The following is a 13,842-nucleotide window of genomic DNA, read 5'->3' on the forward strand; positions in this document are numbered from 1 at the left end:
TATGAGTTTTCCTTAATCATTTGATACTCTTTTACTCTTTTACTTGTTTCAGTCATTTGACTGCGGCCATGCTGGAGCACCGCCTTTAGTCGAATCAAATCGACCCCAGGACTTGTTCTTTGGAAGCCTGGTACTTATTCTATCGGTCTCATTTGGCCGAACCGCTAAGTTGCGGGGACGTAAACACACCGGCATCGGTTGTCAAGCGATGTTGGGGGGACAAACACAGATACACACACATATACACACATACATATATATATATGAGTGAGATCGTTGCCAGTGCCCCTGGACTGGCTTGTGCGGGTGGCACATAAAAGACACCATTTCGAGCGTGGCCGTTTTCGTGCGGGTGACACATAAAAGCACCCACTACACTCTCTGAGTGGTTGGCGTTAGGAAGGGCATCCAGCTGTAGAAACTCTGCCAAATTAGATTGAAGCCTGGTGTTGCCATCCGGTTTCACCAGTCCTCAGTCAAATCGTCCAACCCATGCTAGCATGGAAGGCGGACGTTAAACGATGATGATGATATATATATATATATACACGTACACATACAAACACACACATGAATGAGCAGACAAACAAGAGAAAAGGGTACCCAACACATTTAGGAGTTATTATTTAAAATAGTTTGATCCAGTCCTATGTTACAAGGATGCCAAAAAACACACACTAGTTGTCAAGTGGTGGTGGGGGACAAACACACACACACACACACACACACACACATACATACATACAAGCTTCTTTCAGTTTCTGTCTACCAAAATCACTCACAAGACTTAGGTTGCCCCAAGGTTACACTACAAGACACTTGCCCAAAGTGCCATGCAGTGGGACTGAACTCAAAACTCTATAAACATAAGTAATACCCAATTTTGCACTTGTCTGTGTGTACATATGACAGATCAATAATAAGCAGTATTTAAATCAAGAGAAAGCAATTTTGTGTTTTTGTTTAAGGGCACTTAAAGAGCACCTAACACACTTTGTTAAGCAGTTGGCATTAGGAAGGGCATCCAGCCAAAGAAACCATGTCACAACAGACAATTGAAGTCCATATCAAACCGACCAACCTATGCCAGCATGGAAAGCATAAGTTAAATGATGGTGATGATGGAAGATATCATTTATCTCTTTCATAACTTTTCTTAATGGATGTCTGTTACGGTGTATCAGATAAATTATTGCTTCCACTCCGTAACAACAAATATTCTGCAAGAAGCACTCCTGATGGTAAAGTCATCACATTTGCCACCAGATTTGCACTTAACTCCACATTGCGCACTCAACAAAACCCAGCCCAACACTCCTTTCTAAATTGCACTCGTCTCACTAACAACAACCTACACACAAATAGAAATTCAATGATCGTGAGACAACAAGAAGTAACAACCTAGCAGTTAAATTTCTCTGACTCTCTTAACTAAATTTTTGCAATCATGTTCTATGACCGCCATCCTCGATAACACACCAAACACTGTTACAACAATAAAATAATTTAAGAAATACTTATTATATAATTGGTAGCACCTATATCCAAGATATACTGTTACACATTTTTTACAAAGAAAGTTATGAACACAGTTATTATTAGATAAGGCAGTGAGCTTGTAGAACCATTATCATGCTGGGCAAAATGATTAAAGGCATTTCTTTTGACTCTTTATGTTCTGAGTTCAAATTCTGCCAAGGTTCACTGTCTTTCATCCTTTCAAGGTTGATAAAATAAGCACTAGTTGAACACTAGTGTTGATGTAAATGACTTACAATTGCTGGCCTTGTGGCAAAATATGAAACCACTATTAACACATATATATGGTAGAGAGCAGGCAGAATTGTTAGCACACTGAAGGCGGCGAGCTGGCAGAATCGTTAACCTGTCAGGTGAAATGGTTAGCGGTAATTCATCTGCCGTTACATTCTGAGTTCAAATTCCGCTGAGGTTGACTTTGCCTTTCATCTTTTCGGGGTCGATAAATTAAGTACCAGTTACGCACTGCGGTCGATGTAATCAACTTAATCCCTTTGTCTGTCCTCATTTGTCCCTTCTATGTTTAGCCCCTTGTGAGCAATAAAGAAATAAGAATTGTTAGCACACTGGGCGAAATGCTTGGAGGTGCTTCATCTGCCACTACATTCTGAGTTCAAATTCTGCTGAGGTCAACATTGCCTTTCATCCTTTTGGGATCAATAGATTAAGTACCAGTGGAACACTGGAGGTCGATGTAATCAACTAGTCCCCTCCCACAAAATTTTAAGCCTTGTCCCCATAGTAGAAAGGATTATTAGCATAGGCATGACTATGAGGTAAGAAGCTTGCTTCCCAACCACATGGTTCTGGGTTCAGTCCCACTGTGAGGCACCTTGGGTAAGTGTCTTCTATTATAGTCTTGGGCTGACCAAAGCCTTGTGAGTGGATTTGGTAGACAGAAACTGAAAGAAGCCTGTTGTATATGTGTGTGTGTGTGTGTGTTTATTTTTGTGTCTGTGTTTGTCCCCCGCTACCATTGCTTGACAACCGATGCTGGTGTGTTTATGTCCCTGTATACATATATATACACACTCACATGAATGCTAATGGCACATGCATACATACACATGCCCCAACTCTCCCAAATGTATATACATATTATACTGCTAATTATCAACAGCATTTGAATTTCTCACTCTCTGTCTGATCCACACACACACACACTTTTATCATTCCCTTTCTGCAGGGTCACAGATTCTTCTACACTACAGGAATTTATTGCAGGCACTTTAATAGATAGATACACTGATATGTATACAGATCTGTCTGAAAAATCATTTCTTCTATCACCCACCCCAACTTCATCAACATGTCACAACCTGAGATTGAACTATGGACCTTTATTTTATCAGATCTTCACACAGATTTCCTCTCTAACACTCTCTCGAGTGAGCTTCTTTTAATTATCTGAAATAACTAATGAGCTATTTCATTTACTTTGATATATCTTCTATCTTTTACTTGTTTCAGTCATGTACTTATTTTTTAAAGTCTGGTTCTTATTCTATCATTGTCTTTTGTCGAACTACTAGGTTTCGGGGCCATAAACACACCAGCACCAGTTGTCAAGTGGTGGTGGGGGAACAAACACTGACACAAAGATACACAGATAGATATATACATACATATATACGACGGGCTTCTTTCAGTTTCCGTCTACCAAATCCACTCACAAAGCTTTACTAAGCCTGAGGCTATAGTGGAAGGCACTTTCTGAAGGTGCCACATAGTGGGAATGAACCCAGAACCATGTTGTAGGGAAGCAACCTTCTTACCACACAGCCACACCATGTTAAAATAAGAATATTTTGCTAAAACACGTTACACAAAGAGCAGAAAGAAAAAACATTTCAAATTTAAAAAAAAATAATCAAAAATATAATAGATTTGTTTTGTTTTTTAGTACAGATTTATGCATATCTGTATACGTTTTAGATTTGTCTGAAATCAGTATATTCACATAAATAACAGATGTATGAGAGTTATGCAAAACATTTTAACATCAATTTTACTATCACATACGTCAAGGTTCAGTAAACACACGTAACAATTCAACTGTTGCAGAACATGATGAAAATAGTAGCCAAAACTCTCACAAGACACACATTTAAGTATAAGTCAAATTGAATAATACAGTTCTTGATAGAGAAATGTTGGGGGGGTTGTCATGAATGGAAAACTTTTCATCACAGTTTTTTAACTATGACTGAACAGGGACTTACATAACAGTACAAAAGTTTGAACTAACAAGGGAAATGATCAGTGTGGACACATAACTTGCTAGATATAGCAACCAAATTTCTCTTAAATCATATCTCACCTATCTTAAACTAGAAAAGTTGTTCAACATTTTGAAGATATTCAAAATATGACCACCAAGTAAAAATTTAGGCTGTGGACTCACTTCAATGGAAATATTGATTAGCTTCATGTCTTTGATAGAAACATTAGGACTTAAATCAAAAAGTCATGTTGATATATCGTTACCATCACCACGTTTATCCTTTTCAATATTTTTCAACTTTTCCAAGGTGGCCTGCTCACAAAATTGTTAGAACACTGGGTAAAATACTTAGAAGCATTTTCATATGTCTTTAAGTTCTTAATTCAAATTCCACCGAAGTCAACTTTGCTTTCATCATCTCGGGGTCAATAATATAAGTACCAGTTGAGTACTGAGTCGATGCAATTGACCCACCTTTTCTTCCAGAATTGTTGACCTTGAGCCAAAATTTGAAACCAGCAAGTTGCAATATTTTTTTGTTGGTGCAGCTTAGATGCGTTGCCAGTGTTCTTGATCCTGTGTTCACTCAGAAAATCATCTGAACCAACAACACAGAGACAGAACATCACGGGAACCAACAAAGGTCATATCACCCGTTAAAAATAGCATCCAACTAAATATCCATCAAATAATACACTATCATATTGAGAAAAGAGAATTCACAGTCACTTAACCCTTTAGCATTCGGATTATTCTGTCGAATGAAATGCTTATTTATTCAAATTGTCTTGAATTAATCCTGCATTATGTTGCAACTTCAAGATTTTGATGATGTAATTGTTCATTTTTGGAATAACTTTATAGGGCAAATGGGAGAGGTGGGATCTAGCTGGTTTGAACATTAAACAGATAGAATATTTTGGCTGTTTATGGTGGGTTATAGCAGGTTTAAATACTAAGAGGTTGATGTAGTGAGAGTATGTGTTGCATTCAGAATCACAAATTTGTAGTTTCAATTCCTGGATGAGGTGGTGCATTGTGTTCTTGAGCAAATCACTTCATTTCACATTGCTCTGCAATTGCTTCGACATCTGATGTGTGGCACACCATGCACTTATACACGCAATTTTGATTAGCTGGAGAACGTGAGCTCCTGGACAGCACAAACATTTGATCACTATAAACAAATCATCCAAGCAGGTTATTCAGCAAGAAATTGCAGAACCATCTTTCTCAAACTCGAGAGATTACCAAGAAGGATGTAGCTACAGACACACTGTGTCTGAATAAAAGACATAGAAAATGTAGAAGGTATTAACTTCCTACATTTCCTGATGATGAAAGCACCATGAGATACAGTTTTGGCATTTCAGTTCACCTAGGAGTTCAAACTGACAAAAGAACCTCTACTTGGTCAACCAATCTAATAAAAGCAACAGTCAAATCTATTTCAAATTTCAAAACTATTGCCTGACAAAAATGAAAAACACATTTTATAATGTTGACTTAGACACTTCTAAAATGACGGAATACCTTTGAACATATCTTTGCTCAATAAGTTTGACCTGACATAAAATAGCAACACAATATAACTGTGTGGGTTGGATTGTTTTGGATTGGATTGGATTGGCACAAATCATCAATACAAGAAATGAGATTACATAAATTACAAAGATTTTGTTAATTTGCAGTCTAATTATAATAATTAGCAAAGGTTTTGTTTACAGTCTAATTATATAATTAACAAAGATACTGTTAGCATGCTCACTGATTGCAATAATTAGCAAAAAATTTGGTTAGTATGCAGTCGGAATACAATAATTAACAAAGATTTGTTAGCTTACTGTCTGATTATAATAATTAACAAGCATATGTTAGAATACAAATTGGCTGTAGAAAGTTTAGAGAACGTTTACCTTTGTTGGTAACAAAAAGCCTCCCTCAAAATGAAAGGCAGACTGTACGATGCATATGTATGAGCAGCAATGCTACATGGTTGTGAAACCTGGGCTGTGAATGCAGAGGACATGCAAAGACTAGAAATAAATGAAACTAGTAAGCTTGATGGATGTGCATTGTCAGCATACATATATGACAAAGTACAAACATGCTGGGAGAAGAATTGGACATAAGAAGCATCAGATGTGGTGTGCAAGAGAGACGACTGTGCTGGTCATTTAATGTAGATAGATAAGGATAGCTATATAAAGAAGTATCGATCGCTAAACCTGGAAGGAACCTGTGAGAAAGGTAAATTTAGGAAAACATGGGGTGAAGAAGTGGTAAAGATTGACCTCAAAATGTTGAGCATCTCAGAGGTGTCAGGGGACCAAGATAAATGTCTTCTCAAGCACAGCAATATGCTGTATTTGAGAAGATCCATTCAACTCAGCAGAACTGGGGCTTTATCAAGCTGTCCCCAACAACTCATCTTCCAACACCCACTCTTCTATCAATCTTCTGTTACCATATTTCCTTCACTTCCCTCCTACATCATCATCATCATTTAATGTCTGTTGTCCATGCTGGCATGGGTTGGACAGTTTGACCAGCGCTAACAAGCTGGGAAACTGCACCAGACTCCAGTCTGATTTGGCATGGTTTCTACAACTGGATGCCCTTCCTAATGCCAACCACTTTACAAAGTGTGCTAGGTACTTTTACTGAATTGACGGTCCCTATGTCCAACTCCCTACCTTTAATAATCTATTACACTATTTTCACTCAGTCCACTTACCTACACATCCACCTTTTACTCTCTTCTATTCCATCTCATATTCACATTGTACCTGGACCTCACATCTCTTTCTCTTTCTCTCTCACTTTCCAAGTGAGCAAGCTGTGTATTCATCCAAGATTATCCAATGAGCCTTTCATTTCTAAGATAATAGGAGAAAGTGACTTGAGGGGGAATTTGGCTGTTATTTCTAGCCAGGTGAACAAACATCTAGAGGATCTTAGGTTCAGTTCTTGCTATAGGAATAATTATCATTAAGCATGCTTTGTGTGGACAAGAAGTTTACTTCACAACCAAACAGTACCATTTTCGATCCCAGAAGATCAGGGTTACTAATACGTTGAGAAGAATTTGGGAGACAGAAACTGGACAACATCACTCCCTTCCACTAATACATTACTTATTCAGTGCCCCTTACCACCTCTAGAATGGGAGACGATTGATCTGTCCATAATCAATCCCCTTCCTCAACTAACATCTGTAGCTCTCTACTCCTTTCTCACTCATATTATGCTGCTTGAGTAACAAGGGATTGCACTGGATCTGTTGCAATACAATATACTCCTTCTTTTGCACATGTACTGCTAGTCAACACATGCTCACACCTCTTTCTGCTGACATCCCTCACCCTCACCAGCAAACATTACCCACAAATATGGCTTTCATACATGGACACACATACATACCACTCAAACATACACTCTCATCACCATCAACCATTCTCTCTCTCTCTCCTACCAAGAAATGTGCAGCTGCCATTAGTGTCTTTTTCTTATTCTGAGACCTAATTAACAAGGAATTGGAAAGAGCCAGCACAGCCCTTCCCCAGCTTCTACTAACCCTAACCCTAACCTTCTCAGCTACTCACATCTTGAACCTTCTCTTCCATACTGCTATCAGGTCTTCTCACTCCCTACGTCACTCGTTATAGACATCCATCACACCCTTACTGCCACTCATTTTTACAACTATCCATCCCCCCACTCTATCCCTTTTCGTTTTGCCATTAATATCTCTCTTATCACACCATACCATAACTCTTCTAGTACTTGCTCTCCTCGCAGTCTCTTCCCAACCATTTTACCCTAATTCTTCTTCTGCAATCACACTCTCTTCTACCCACTTTTGCCGCAGTGCTGGTTCGACAATAAAATGCAACCAGTACACAGTAAAGCAGTTGGCAAATGAGCGTAGACAACATAACCACCGGCACTCCATCAGTTACAACGATGAGGGTTCCAGTTGACCTGATCAACCGAACAGCCTGCCCGTGAAATTATTGCGCAGGTGGTTGAGCATTCCACAGACATGCGCACCCTTAACATAGTTCTCAAGAAGATTCAGCTGACTATTCATGTGAATGAACTGAGTAGACAGGAAACTGTGTGGAAGCCTATCATTTGCTTGACATCCTGTATATCCACAGATGAAACTCAGAGTAGCAAAAGACAGCCTTCTCCAAAATAATATGTATGTTTGTCTCTCAACTTTGACAACTGATGTTGGTTTGTTTATGTCCATGTAACTTGATAATTCAGCAAAACACACCAGACATAGAATATATACGAGAGTCAATTTGATCAACCTGAACCCATCAAGACAGTACCCTAGTATGGTCACAATCTAATGATTGAAGCAAGTAAAAGAATAAAAGAAAAGAATGCATATGTAGCAGGCTGAAAGGAATGTGCCACATCACATCAATATGACATAGCCCACTACCAAATGTAGCGTGTAGATGTAACGCTTGAAGGTTCTCGCGTCGGAGTACCAGTAAACATCGAAGAATCAGCACCAAGAAGGAAGAAATATTATTTACATACATTTATTCATTTGCCCAACAGGTAGTTAAAAAGACAGTAGTAATTGTAGTGATAGTGTAAAAAAAGGTTGTCTGCCAGTAGAGAGTGAAAGAGTAAGGAATGCACAGTGCTGACTAGAAAGGAAGAAAGTATAAAGTGACATCACTTTCTTGCAACTGAAAGCCTCTCTTTGCATGGTGAGTGAAGGATGAAGGGAAGTGCTGCTCTTGGTTAAGGCTGACACAAAAGCAGGTGCTGCCCCTTGGTCTGGCTGACACAAAAGAGGAAGAGATAGGAAATTCTCTCTGTTACATAGACTATGGTCAGTAATGTAGGTCAAACCCTAAACAAAGGAGTGACTTTCCTTGACCAGCACAGGTCCTAGGATGTCGAGTGTTTCCTCATCAATCCTCTAGTGTGGAGGGGATTTCCCGCTCGTTTTAACAAGCAGCAAGCAGGTGGATTTGGTTTCAAATCTCAGGCAGGGTCAAGCAAGATCCTTACACACACTGGTTTCAAATCTCAGGCAGGGTCAAGCAAGATCCCTACACACACCACTACATGTGAGTGTGTGTGCGTCTTTTGTCAATGAGTTTTGGCAAGAAAAACCAAAAAGCCAATGCTCTATGAACAAAACCTTTTGTGATATTTGTTCTCCACTGGGTTACAAAATACTCCCTTGCTACTCAAATAGTCAGAAATGCAGAGAACCAATGAATAGTCCTTTAGAAACCTGTAAACCAACAATACTATTGTTTACCAAATTCATTAAAGCTGCATGGTTAAGAGGCTTACTTCACAACCATATGCTCTTGGGTTCAGTCCCACTGCACAGCACCTTAGGTAAGTGTCTTCTAGTATAGCCCCAGGCCGATCAATTCTTTGTGGGTGGATTTGGTAGATAGAAAATGAAAGAAGCATGTCATGTATGCATGCATGTACTTGTGTGTCTTTGTCTTTGTCTCCTACCACCACATGACAACCAGTCTTAGTTTGTTTACATCCCTATAACTTAATGATTCAGTAAAAATTTGACCAATAGAATAAGTACCAGGCTTAAAAGAAATAAGTACTGGGGGTGATTTTGTTTGACAAAAATTATTAGATTGGTACCCTTCATCATCATCATCATTTAACGTCTGTTGTCCATGCTGGCATGGGTTGGACAGTTTGACTGGGCTGGTAAGCTGGAAGGCTACACCAGACCCCAGTCTGATTTGGCATGGTTTTCTAGAGCTAGATGCCCTTCCTAACGCCAACCACTCTGAGAGTGTAATGGGTGCTTTTATGTTCCACTGGCACGGGTGACATCAGTGTGACACTGGTATCTGCCATGACTGCAATTTTGCTCAGCTTGATGGGTCTTCTTCTCAAGCACAACATAATGCCAAAGGTCTTGGTCATTGCCTCCATGAGGCCCAACACTTGAGAGGAACTCAGCAACCTCGCCTCCATGAGGCCCAACACTCAAAAGGAAGTCAGCCTTCTTGGAAATAAATTAAATTTGTCATCTCTAATCAACTCAAAGTGAAGGCGCATTGCTCAGTGGTTAGAGCATCAGGCTCACAATCGTGAGGTTGTGAGTTCAATTCCAGGACCAGGCTGTGTGTTGTGTCCTTGGGCAAGACACTTTATTTCACATTGCTCCAGTTCACTCAGCTGTAGAAATGAGTTGCGACGTCACTGGTGCCAAGCTGTATCAGCCTTTGCCTTACCCTTGGACAACATTACTGGCTTAGAGAGGGGGAGGCTGGTATGCATGGGCTTCTGGTCTTCCATAATCGACCTTGCCCAGACTTGTGCCTCAAAGGGTAACTTTCTAGGTGCAATCCCATGGTCATTCATGACCGAAGGGGGTCATTTTTTTTTTTTTTAATCAAGATGGAAAGCTAAATTAAAAGAGCCTATGTCAGTGAAATGAAATAGATGATAAACAATGGACTTGTAACATAAACTGTTATACTAATCAGTGCAATCTTAGCAGCATTATAGTCTGCCACCCCCACTTCCCTGGCAAAGTAATGCACTAGACCCCTGCATATACAACTTCAACATGCATAGTCTAGCATTGGTCCCCTGAACCAGCAGGAACCCTGGAGGAGCATACTCAGTACATCCCTGCTTTGCAACAGCTCTGACAATAACACGTAAACATTTAAAGCAACAAAGTTTCGATACATAGGCATGGCTGTATGATAACGGTTACTTCCCAACCTTGTGGTCTAGGGTTCAGTTCCACAACGTGGTGCTCCAGGTCGACCAAAACCTTATGAGTGGATTTGGTAGATGGAAAATGAAAAGAAGGTTGTCGTGTGTGTCTTTGTCAAACCACTTGACAACTGGTGCTGGTTTGTTTATGTCCCCGTAACTTAAAGGTTCAATAAAAACTGACCGGTTGAATAAGTGGTCTGAAAAATATATACTGGGGTGATTCATTTGACCAATACCCTTCAACGCGATGCCCTAGTATGGTCGCAGTCCAATGATTGAAACAACTAACAGATAAATGATGTAAGTGTGTGTGCGTGCGCGTGTGTATGTGTGTGTGTGTATATACGATTTATAAAATGACCTGAAATAATCGAATATTCATTTTTTATAATGAATAAAATATACACCTAACTATATGAACTACAAAAATATAATTTAAAATGTTGACATATATAGACATATTTCTACAATTATATAATAAGAAAAAGAATTTTGGGACGTCTAAAGATTTTCAAAAAAACATAATCTGTTTTTTGTTTACATATAAAATTATTAAAAGGAAATATCATTCCCCCATCACACACACACACACACACACACCACAACAACAACAACTATTAATTTAATAAACGTAATTGAAACGACGACCTGGCAAACTCGTTACCACGCTGAGCAAAACGCTTAGCAGTATTTCTTCCGTCTGCAGGTTCTGAGTTCAAATTCTACCGGGGGTCATTTTAATCGACTTACAGGTTCCCTCAAAATTGCTAGAATTATGCCAAAATTTTCAGTTTATCTACTTATTTCTTTTCTTTTTTTTTTAATCCTTGAGGTGTGTGAAATATGTATATTCTTGGGGTAAGGGCCTTCCTTTACCTTCTAGGTTTTGAAAACGAAACTTAAGCTCAGCCCCGAGAAAAGCCAGTTAGGATAATAAATAAATGGACACAGGCGTGACTGTGTAACAAGAATCACATGTTTGGCACCATGGACAGCTGTCATCTGCTATAGCCCCGGGCCGACCAAAGCCTCAGGAGTGGATTCGGTAGAGGGACACTGAAAGACGGCTGTCGTGTGTGTCTGTCTGTGTTTGTCCCCCACCACCGCTTGACAACCGGTGCTGGTATGTTTACGTCCCATAACTCAGAGGCTCGACAAAAAGAGTTATACGGAATAAGTACCAGACTTAAAAAAAGTACTGAGGTTGATTTGTTCGACTAAACCTTCTAGGCGGTGCTCCAGCAAGGGCGCAGTTTAACGACTGAAAAAAAAGGATAAAAGATACATATATGTATGTATATAGCATATGTATGTATCTAGCACTGACAACCGGTGCTGGTTTGTAATGAAGCGTTTCGGCAAAGAGCGGCCGACAGAACAAGTATCAGGCTTTTAAAATAATGTATATACAAGTACTGGGGGCGATTCGTTCGAGTAAAACCCTTCGAAACGGTGCAACAGCATTGCCACAGTCCAAAGACTGAAGCAAGTAAAAGATGAAAGATAACTGGAACTTTCTCAAAAGTTACTCACCTCTTTCTGTTAGCCGGCTTGGAGTTGCTTCCAATAAAATGAAAGTGGATGCTGATAGAAAGACAATGAGAGCGATAAATCGACAACAGTCCTTCATCCTTGCTTACGTCGATCTCAGCTTTCAGTTTTCAACATACAACTTTTCCTTTTCCTCTTATTTTTTGCCAAATTGTTGCTGCCAGTGTGTTAACGTTAGTCCCCAATCAACCGCCTAATTTGGTTTCGTCATTACATGTTGCTGTTTTTTGTTTCTTTCTTTTTCTATTATTTGAACGAAATGTTTGGCAGTTATAGTTTTTAATGTTATTCCACTTCGGTTTTTGTTATTCTTGCCCTACCCTTTCTTATATTTTAGTTTGTATTTTATTTATTTACTTTTTTTATTTTCCCTCCTCCTGTTCGCTCTGTCAAATACGCCATCCATCCATCGTTGGGTGTATTATGTGATAACGTTAAAAAAAAAGTACACTCCCTAAACAGTCTCAAATTATGCCTTAGAAACGATGAATATTATGTGTTTGTGTGCGTGCGCGTGAGACAGAAAAATTAAGTCGGTGGTATCAGGTAAAGAATTTAATAAATTCTTGAAAAAATAAACATAAACTAAAATTTCTGCTATGAGTAAATTGTAAATAGAACAATTTTTTATATTATTTCTTCTTTCTTTTCTCACTTATTCCATTAAATTTCTTTTCAATTTTATTTTGTGTATTTTTTTGCTTTTTAAAGCAATTAAATTAAGGTGCGATTTTTTTCTATTTTATGATATATGTAACAGTTATATTCCTCTAGTATATTTCCAAAGACAAATCTACATTATTGATATCATCATACTAGTTGTTATTTTGAAAAAGAAAACAAAAATCTATAAGTTGCATAGATAATAATCTATGCCAAAACGAGATTGGAATTGTTGGTTAATTAATCTATTGACTAATGTTTACAGGCGACCGTACTTTATCAGAAAAAAATGATATACACGTGTTCGTGTGAGTATATATACACGTATACAGAGAGAGAGAGAGATAGAGGGGGGTATTGAAAGGCCTTAAAGAGAAAACAAAAATTAAACCTAGACGAAATATAAACAGTAACGAATTTGCAAATTTTGTGTTTATATATATATATATAAATGAATGATTTGAAATACAATTTACTCGGTAGTTATAAAATGTATTTCTTTGCTATTCTCAATATTTGTAAGTTATATGTCTGTGTAAGCCTTAAAGATCTTAGAATTAAAGAAAACTTTCTTCAAGCAACACCCGTAACTGTTTCGGTAACACAAGCTAATTTGCGGATGCTGGTGGTGCTGCTGCTGCTATTATTTGTAAAAGGTTGGCACCAGCTTCGTTTAAACATGTGTATCATACATATTCATTATCTTTTTTTTTTTTTTTAGTTGATTACTTCTAAATGATAAGAGGAAGAAGAAGTAATAAAAAAGGAAGAAAAAAAGGCTTTCGTTTAGTCGTGTCAAAAGTTGAAGATGTTGGTTAACAACAATAACGATGAATGGGAATGGAAGCCTTTTTTTTTTCTCTTTTTCGCCTGTCGAGTGAAGTCAGAAAAGTCGAGCAGTGTGTTTAATAAATTGGATGGAGACCAATAAGAAGACATTGGTGAGAGTGGGGGAGTGGAAGAAAGTCAATCTGAGAAGGGAAGTGGCATTGTCTCACTACAGTGCAACAACCGTTATGTATGTTAGTGTGTGTGATTCGTTAAATGGGACAAGAGAGGAAAGCAGCGAAGAATTGTTTTTAGAAAGGATAACGAGGATTTTATTGCCATTTTTG

General features: G+C 38.5%; 1 protein-coding gene across 1 annotated transcript in view; it reads right to left on the bottom strand.

The window, feature by feature from the left end:
- Positions 1-13,352, bottom strand: part of LOC106869050 (receptor tyrosine-protein kinase erbB-4) — a 99,315-nt gene extending 85,963 nt beyond the window's left edge. The window contains exon 1 of the mRNA XM_014914560.2: positions 12,047-13,352. Within this exon, the coding sequence (XP_014770046.1) occupies positions 12,047-12,143 (97 nt within the window). The 5' untranslated portion in view covers positions 12,144-13,352. The remainder of the gene's footprint in view (positions 1-12,046) is intronic.
- Between the last annotated feature and the right edge of the window lie 490 nt (positions 13,353-13,842).

Source organism: Octopus bimaculoides, chromosome 10 (assembly GCF_001194135.2).
Source record: "Octopus bimaculoides isolate UCB-OBI-ISO-001 chromosome 10, ASM119413v2, whole genome shotgun sequence".
Taxonomy (NCBI): domain Eukaryota; kingdom Metazoa; phylum Mollusca; class Cephalopoda; order Octopoda; family Octopodidae; genus Octopus; species Octopus bimaculoides.